The following is an 8,857-nucleotide window of genomic DNA, read 5'->3' on the forward strand; positions in this document are numbered from 1 at the left end:
AGCAAGATACTGCCCCAGAGAGGCAAGAAATACTAACTTCTCTCACGCCTGCACCCCAGTGACTTAGGACATCCAGCCTTAGTGCCGGAGAGGAAATTGCAAAGGAATGAATGGAATCTTTGCTCATGCTCAGCGCAGTGACCACTTTCCTGAAGGAAACTGGCTTCAAAAACATAGGAGCTACCTTGACTCACATGTTACTCATTTTTAAACTTCCCCCAGATGCTGCCAAGTAAAAAACAAAAGCCTTTTCAATCCCATATTGTCCACATGGTAACTAACCGTATACATCCTTTCTTGGTACCAAATGTATTACCGGATACATTGCGCTATAAAAAATATATATTCCACGACGGGCATTTTTTAAACATACTTTTTGATTTTCTTGCTTTTCTGACAGCCACAGTCTAAGGGCTGCTGGCTCCACCACGGGCCTTCGCGCCCAGCCCTGAAAGCAACTCGAAGGTATAAACTTTTGAACTGGGCCAGGATTTCACACGGAGCAGAACAACAAGGAATGCGGCAGCCTGTACAGTGATTGCGGCGATTCTGCATGACTCCCAGCAATTATCCACTCCCCAGATTCAAATTCTAGTGTTTTTGCGCGCAGAAATAAATTCTGCAAGAATGCGGTCGAGGCTGCCAGACCTCCTCGTTTCAGTAGCAAGAATGCTGAAGGCAGCCAAGAACATTATTTTTCTTAATTAAACCTTTCCACATCGACTGCGCGCTCTTGTTTATGTCTTATTTATTAAAGATGGCGACGGGCGCGCGGCCGTACCTGGGAACAGCTGCTGGGGCCCACAGCCTCTCCCTTCCACTTCCCGTTCCTCTCGAGCTCCCCACGCAAGCTCGTCTCGAGCGGCGCTCCGGGTTTGGCAACGAACACTTCAAATGAAACGGTGGAAGGTCCTCTTTAAGCCGGTCAGACAAGAACCGTCCAGCTCGTCTCCCACTCCAAACCCGAGATACAACATAGCAGCAGAGCTGCCAGCAAAATCCTCTACACGACAGCAACACTGCAGCTGAAACTCTCCAACTGAAAAGGTTTTCCACAACACTCTTGCCAGCACTGATATTACATCTGGCTATATATATTTGTACACATATCTGGGGGAGTGTTAAACATTTGTCTTGGTAATTAAAGGGGCTCAATGTGCTGGAAAGTCTACTCAAACTTTGACTCTTCAGTTCTGTATCTATGATAAAGCACCAGCTGTCCTTCTTCCTCACATGTTTCTTACCTCTGGGTGCATAAATCAACTGACACGACTTGCGAACCCTGTACAGTGCTTGGAAGCTCAACGTTGCTACAAAAAAAAAGCTGCAACATTGGTCTCGCAGGGTCTGAAATGAAATACTTGTGTGGAATACATGAAGCCAGTTCTAGAGAAACAACTTTTTATTGCGCAAAGAAGAATCTCCTCTTTTCCCCCATCCTGAACAAAATGCCTTTTACCTGACAAATGCGACCCCATGTTCTTCTTTCTACACCAAGTGTGGACATGCATCATGTATCATTCGCATCACACTCCTACAACTAATCTGCTAAAGTGAAGGGAGAACAAGACGCTACATGCACAAGGAACGAGTGATGGACTTACCAAGTCCTGAGGAAGAAGGGCCATAAAATAGGATTGGTTTAAAATAAAGTACTGCTAGAACTGTGATGGAGAGATTAAGAGGGCAAAAGAGCACTTCCTACCGGTGTCTAGTCCAGGGGTCTCCAACCCCAGTCCTGGAGAGCTACATGTTAATCATATAGGCCACCCGCGTCCGACGACCGGCAACCACTGTTAAGTTAATCAATTAAGACCCTAATCTGTTCAACTACGAAAACTCCTGTCCTTGCGGGATAAGGGGGCAATTAGAAACCATCTCTCGAATACCTCCAACTGGATTTCGCCCGCTGCACAAGCTGGCTGCTACCCGTTCAACCGGATCTCCGCCCTCTTCTGGTTCTGCGTGTCTCAGCTCATCTTCAGAAACGTTCGCCGTGGGACACTGGGAAATCGACCCCCGCCCCAAAAAAAACGCCACACGAGCGAGACTACTTCATACACGAGACAAGCCCTCCCCCCTCTGTCACCTGTCTGACAAGAAGGGAAAGAGCTGGGTAGTGGAACTGGAAATAAGGTTGTGAGAACCCTGAGGTGGTGTGAACACTAACTTCCGTCTAGCGATTTGTTGGGGGTTTTTTTAACCCTTTTCCTTGTTTGGTTTCTGTGTTTCAGTAAGGACTGCTCCAACAGCAAGCCTGGCAGACGTGGTGCGTGTCGCTCTGCCCTCTGAAAACCACCCGGTCCTCTGCAGGTGTGCCTCCCGCGGCCCCTGACCTCCTCTCCGCTCTTCCTCAGGAGACCCCGGCCTCCTCATTCCTCCCAGCGCCGCTCCACCTCCGCACCCCTGGGGGCATCAACGCTGTCTCAGCCCCGCACACTTCAACACCACCCGGGGGGGGGGGGGGGGGGGCAGGCACAGGTGGAAACTGAGAACAGGAGGCGCTTCTTCATCCACAGGGCTGCGGGAGTGTGGAACAAGCTGCGGAAGTCAGTCCTACGGCTTCCTTTGAGAAACGGCTGGGTGAGATAACTGGACCGATGAGCGACTAGCCGATCAAGCAAGGGGGCTGCGTCAGCAGGCCTAGACTGCAAAGGAACAAGTAAAGGTTTATTCCCCCTTGGAAGAGAAGAAAAGAAGTGCAACATTTCGGCTGCGGGGCCTTCTTCGGCTCGCACACCTGAAGACGTTTCCGCACCCGAAACGTTGAGCTTCTTCTCTTCTCGGCATGGAATAACCCTTTACTTGTTCCAATAAGCTCCTAATTGCCCACTGAGCCGAAGGGCCTCCTCTCATGTATAACCTTGCTTATGCATCTCTCTATCGGACACAGGTAACGCCCTCCTATTCCTCTTGTCGCTGTGGACAGCACAGCAAGCTACCAGAACACGCGCCCTCCTCACAGCCTCCACGGCAAGCAAGCAAAGCATTAATCTGCTTATTTTATTCACTTAACAGGGCGTATTAACTTGGTTTCATTAAAGCACAGGCAAACAGTAGTGAACTCAGAAAGTCAACAGTGGCTGTTAATGCAGGGATAAAGCTATATTTCACCGGGTTTAATCTGCTCAGAACTCATCCGTGCAGATTCGGAGTCAATTTTGGCCTGGAAAGCACGGCTTACGATTCACCCATGATGCTGCCTGAAATTGCAACGCATGAATGCTCTCATTTGTCAAGGGGAAAAAAAAAAAGAAATGTCAAAGAATGGAAATTAAATTCTAAAATGGAGTCTGCTAGGTCTAACACACAGCTTTTACACTCTAACTCTAAATAAAATTTTAATAGAGTAACACAATGCCTAATAAAATATAAAATATTAAAATAAGCAAAAATGCAGGGAATATCATTATACGGAAAGTTAATCTCATATTCTTTCTTCAGTTCAGCACTTAGCTGAGTGCTGCAGATTGCATGACTCTGTCCATAAAATCTGGGTTTAAAGTGCATCAGAAAAACAGGAGAGCGCAGACCTATTTAGTTCTGAGCCAGAGTTGAACAGTGCACAATTCTTAGGCAAGGCTATACTCTTCTAAATCCACATGGCACACGCAAGTACAGAAAACTAGGTCCATATATCAAATGTGTTCATTTACAGCAGTGTCCAGTACAACCAGGGGATGAAAGACTCTGGTGAATCTGCTGAAAATTATGCCGATTCATCACGCCAAAAGCCAAGGCTACCAGGACCAAAGCTCTCGCTACTGACACTAGAGCCGAAGTACGGGCCCCGCTGTGAGCTCAGCGAGTTATAAGACGACACTCAGGCTGAACTCCGACGGTAACTGGACTCAGACTGGTCACAATTGGACACTTGACTGCAATCACAGGGCACTTTCAAGGGCTGCACGCAGCTCAGACACACAGCTGATAAGACCCTGCTATTAGACCCCAAGAGGCAGCATGTGGCGCTGGGAACAGTACAGCAGCCCAGCCGAATACCCGTCAGCCCCGCAGGGCTGCGATTTCTGCCGCTGGACCCCGGGACACCACCGCGCCCCAGAGGAACTTCGCCCTCTGGCCCACGAGAACTCCGCGGGGCGGATCAGGCGCCTCTGCCCCCCACACGAGGACGGGCGAGGGGACGGAACAGACAACGTAGCCACCCGCTGGAGTCGCTGGGCAACCGTTTCCACTGACGGACAAGCCCTGGATCAATAGAGCCATCTGGACGAGCGTGCCAGAGCCAAAGGCCTCATCTCCCCTCCACCCCTTCGCATCGCTCTGCCGCTCCGGTGTTAAGGGGAACCGTGCTGTTACAGGAGACGGTATGACACTACCGAACTGCAGCACAGCGGCTTCTCCGGACTGGACTGTGGGCGTGTCCTTGTAGCTCTGAGAGGCACCCACGTCTCTCCCACGCCTGTGCTTGCGTTGCAGGGCCACACTAGTGATCCGAGACTCGGAACGCGCAGCTGGGAGGGCAGTTCTCTCTCCCAGTAGGGACACAAGCGCTGCGTGGTCTGCTTCCCAGAATCTAAGCCCAAGCGTACCTGGGCGCGTCCTCCTGCCGGATTAATCATAATGATGATGATGAAAATGGAAACCGCCTTGCGCTGGTTCATCGCCCGTTAACAGAAGGCTTGCAGGAGCCGCGGCCGGTCCAGGCTGCACCTGTGTCCTCTCCCTCCTTTCCCGCCCCGGCAGACGGCTCCCACGGGCGCCGGGAAGCACCGGGCCGCGGAGCTGGGGGAGCAGATGTGACGGTGTGTAATCCCATTACTGACGTCACCACGGCGCTCCAGGAAGCCAATCCTCTTAGTGCGCTAATGTGGAACCGGCAGAGCCGGGGGCCGGCCGGGAGCCGCGCGGATGGGGAGCCGGCATCCGAGACGGAACAGCACCCAAGTGCCGGAGCAGGGCGCCTGCACGGACAGTGACTGGACAGCTTGGCCAAGTGTCTGTCGAAGCAACACAGGTCGTCTGCCTACACCCACAGTCTCCCGGTGCTTAAATCTGCCACCGACCCAAGCTTTTCCCCACTTCTTCTCATCTAGAGCACAGTCTACTATCATACATGTGAGTGTATGGGAGGTGGGGAGGATGGGGGGGGGAGTTTTCCTTTTGTACACCTCGGCAACCTTCTCACTGGCTTCTTAAATCCGAAACCCTTCGCAGAACATCAGGGAACCCGAAGCCCTGATTCAAGACGGGTCGTGAGGTACCGACCCCCGTCTTAAAACAACGGTGATGCAAAGATTGGCCTCAACGAAGACGAAAATGTTCTCCAGCCACCCACCTACCGCTGGTGGAGTGTCTGCTTTTGTCAGTACCCTTGCAGAGAAAGAGAGGCATGCCCAACACCACGAAGTACTTAACTCTACACTAGGGGCTTCGGAAAGCTGCCGGCTGTACCGAAGTCTATTGCTTTGCACCCAGAGGCGCACCGCGGTTTCTGAGCGTCTGGGCGCACCGATAAAACGCCCCCCTGACTGAAGACCGGCTGGGGCGCTTTAACTCCAGAGCACAGACCGGCGCGGTTCGCACAGCATCACGCGATAAGACTCGTCCGCCTTCGTGCGTTTACCCCCCGCACGCTGGGAGTAAACCCCGAGTAAGGCACAAGGCGCTTCCGCACGGACAAGACCGCCGGAGGTGGTGGTGGTGACATTCACTGGTGACCCTAACGCGGAGGCTTAGCATTTGTATATCGCTAAACTTACAAGTGCTCGCTTTGTCCGGACGTAACCCCCTCCCCACACACACACACACGCTCTCCCTCACTCTAACGGGTCCAGCTTTTAACGTCTCAATCAAGGTCGCCGTCGAAGAAGAAAAAAAAAGCCCAGTTTTCCCTGCACGTTGTGTCACTGCGCAAGTTGCTCCGGACGTCGCCTTTCTGCGAAGGCTGCCCGCGGCTGTGCACGGCCCTAACAACGGAGCAAGTTTCCTGCTCGGCTCCAACCCCACCAGCGAGCACGGCCCGGCCCAGCCCAGAAACGATCGAGGCCACCAACACTCAGGCTTTTTCGTTTCTTTTTTTTTTTTGGAGCCAGGGCTCTTCGGCGACCCGAAGAAGAGAGAGAGAGAGACAGAGACAGAGACAGAGCCCCTGTAAATCACAGCCAGGCCCGGATGCTGTCACCGGCACTGTGGGTCTCGGCAGACAGAAGGGTTCCGCGGAATGAGCGTTCGGGAACGCCGGCCCGGAGCGTTCGGCTCGTACTCACCCCATTCCAGAAACTCGGACACGTTCTTCTCCCGGCGCAGGGGCGAGCTGCTGCACTCGTTGTGCAGGCAGATCAGCAGGTCCAGCAGCGTCTCCACGCTCAGGGCGCTGTCGTTCTTCTGATGCCCGTCCAGGAGCAGCTGCTCCAACTTCTTCAGTCTCACCTTCGCTGACATTTTCTCGTCCTACTAACGCCGCGGTGGTATAACAGCCTGCGCACCCCCCCCCCTCTCCTCTCCTCTCCCTCCCCACCTCCTCCGCTCCTTTCCAAAAAAATCGGGCACCCCCCCCGACAAATTTCCACCGGGAGGCAAGCCGGGGGATGGGGATGACCCTGCCGCCGCCTCCTCTGCACGCAAAAAGCAGAGGATTTATCTGGCCGAGGTGCAGTGCCGATTCCCAGACTCCCTCAGCTAGAATAAACCCGACATTTTGTTAAAACGGGATTCTGCGGTCTTCTCCCCCGGACTGGGCTGCTCCCGTCGCCACCATGTCCTTCTACGTTCGGACTCCGGGCCCAGCTTGTCCCATTTGATCTAATCCTGAACAAATCTCTACTTTCCACTCGGAAGGGGGGGGGGGGGATGTCTCAGGTTGTTTTTTTCCCGTCGAGCGAGGCTCAGCTAACACACGCCTTCTATCCGCAGTGCTTTAAGAATGCAAACTATGATATCCCCATGACCGTGAAACGGAATACATCTTTGGAAGCGGATGAATTCTGTGTCTCCCCTTCCGGCCTCTGAAGATCACGATGTTTATTTTCCTTTGAACGGCTCCAACTTGCCCGGTAGCGGCAGTGTGTGGAATATGGCTGAAGCCTCTTCCCAGCTCTCCCTCCCTCTCTCTCTCTCTCTCTGTGAATCCAGGCCGGGACCACAGCGCCCCGCCCACCCACACCGGAAACGCTACCGAGCCGGGTGACGTCATGTGCTGATTGACAACCGCCGGGAAGAGAGCTGGCACGGACTTCACCCTTGGAAGACACCACACGGCTCTTACGCTGGAAGGGAACAAACACGCATTTACAGAGGTGGCCCTGTGTTTGGCTCCTTTATTAGCTTCTGCAATAACAAGCTGCTTGGAGCAGTGTTATGTGGAAATGCCAAAAACGCAGCCTACTGAAGGCATTCTGTCCCAGCTAGTCTTCCTATACTTTTGCTGTTCTATACTGTACTGTTCAATAAGTTCGTCCGGTTTTGTTCCGCTGTCTTGTTCCCGCATTGTGCCAACAGTCTCCTTTTGCAATGAAAATACACAACTTTCCCACCGAATTGGAGCAAGCACCGTGACTTGAGGTCTGAGCAAGGGGGATGCGCAGCTTCCAAAGGTGTTGATGGCGTGGGATCTACTGTTAGCTGAAATACGTAGTGGTGCTGAAGGAAGCTGCGGTTCGACACGAAAACCGAAGCGAAACGTGGTAACAGACCTGGTATACTTGCAGATTAAAATGTCTCAAGTAGCCCTCACACTGAATTCAAAACGAGACTGTACTCCGGCAGGCGAGCTCAACCCCTGCTTGCCCATGTTAAAATTCCTGGGGTCGGCAGCTGCAGTGTTGTCTCAGCACTGCAGTAAAATACGTTTTATCTGCAGATAACCTTATCATGTGTACTTTACCGTCAAGGTCCTGTATCAAACAAATAAGACGTCACTTTAAAGATATAGCGTGGTTAATTGGCCAGTCGTTTAAAGCAAATAAAAACCCAACGCAAGAAAACAAGCAGACATCCTGAAAGTGAAAACTGGTATGAGAAAAGATTAAGAGATTATGCTACAGAGGTTCCTTAAACGTTAATAGCTTTTCTCTGTAGTTACACTGCTCACATGAAGACAGTAAATATCCCTTATTTTTTTCCTGGAGGAAAAAAAATATAAATAACTGTGTTGCTGATGATTTCTGATAAATAGCCTCTGAGTCTTTGTTATTGAGTCAGTCCTTCCAGGCTGGCTACGTGGGACCTAGGAGTGACCCTTCTTATTAATAATAACTAACTAATAACTAATATCGCACTGATTAGTTGCCATTTTCTTGATTTTATAACCTATGATATTCTTAACTGCTATTGACGGCTTTATGCATTTGGACTGGAGGCACACCGGACGCCTACAGTATAATCGATAAAAGTAAATTCAATCCTCATGGCAGCAATCCATTCATAATTCCTCGTTATTTCAGATTATTGACCTAAAGCATTTTTTTTCTACGCCAGGTAGATTTGACAGTTATTTATCAGTGTTTGTAAGGTACAGCTATTTCATTAGTTCATGTTTACCACACAGGGAAATGTACAAAATTATTTCCAATGTTATTTAGGCTCTTACAGCTCCTTGGCCTGATAATTCTGAATAGCCATCGTCATATATCTGTGCTCATCCTGTTCTCTGGCAACAAATAACCAGGATGCATATCCACAGAAAATCAGCTGACAACGCTGTTCACTCTTGGTCTTTTCCTAATATCCTCTCTCACAGGTTTTTCTTCATTCCCATTAGTTTTTAAATCATGTGTAATTCCTGCCTCAAAGGTAGAAAGGCTGTTTTTTTGTGTTTTTCCTGTGCCGGCAGGATATCCTGGGCAGCGCAGATGGGCGGTAGGACATGGTGAGGTGATGACCCCCCAGTAACCTT

At 51.0% G+C, this 8,857-nt stretch overlaps 1 protein-coding gene across 4 annotated transcripts in view; it reads right to left on the reverse strand.

The window, feature by feature from the left end:
- cdc42bpb (CDC42 binding protein kinase beta (DMPK-like)) overlaps window positions 1–7,031 on the reverse strand; it is a 72,568-nt gene extending 65,537 nt beyond the window's left edge. For 2 of the 4 annotated variants that reach the window (XM_088924667.1, XM_088924665.1), the window contains exon 1: window positions 6,231–7,031. In XM_088924667.1, the coding sequence (XP_088780793.1) occupies window positions 6,231–6,405 (175 nt within the window). In that variant the 5' untranslated portion in view covers window positions 6,406–7,031. The remainder of the gene's footprint in view (window positions 1–6,230) is intronic. The other 2 variants (XM_088924666.1, XM_088924664.1) reach the window with 1 other exon arrangement.
- Window positions 7,032–8,857: the final 1,826 nt, after the last annotated feature.

This window comes from Atractosteus spatula, chromosome 9 (genome assembly GCF_055471065.1).
Source record: "Atractosteus spatula isolate fAtrSpa1 chromosome 9, fAtrSpa1.hap1, whole genome shotgun sequence".
NCBI classification, from domain to species: domain Eukaryota; kingdom Metazoa; phylum Chordata; class Actinopteri; order Semionotiformes; family Lepisosteidae; genus Atractosteus; species Atractosteus spatula.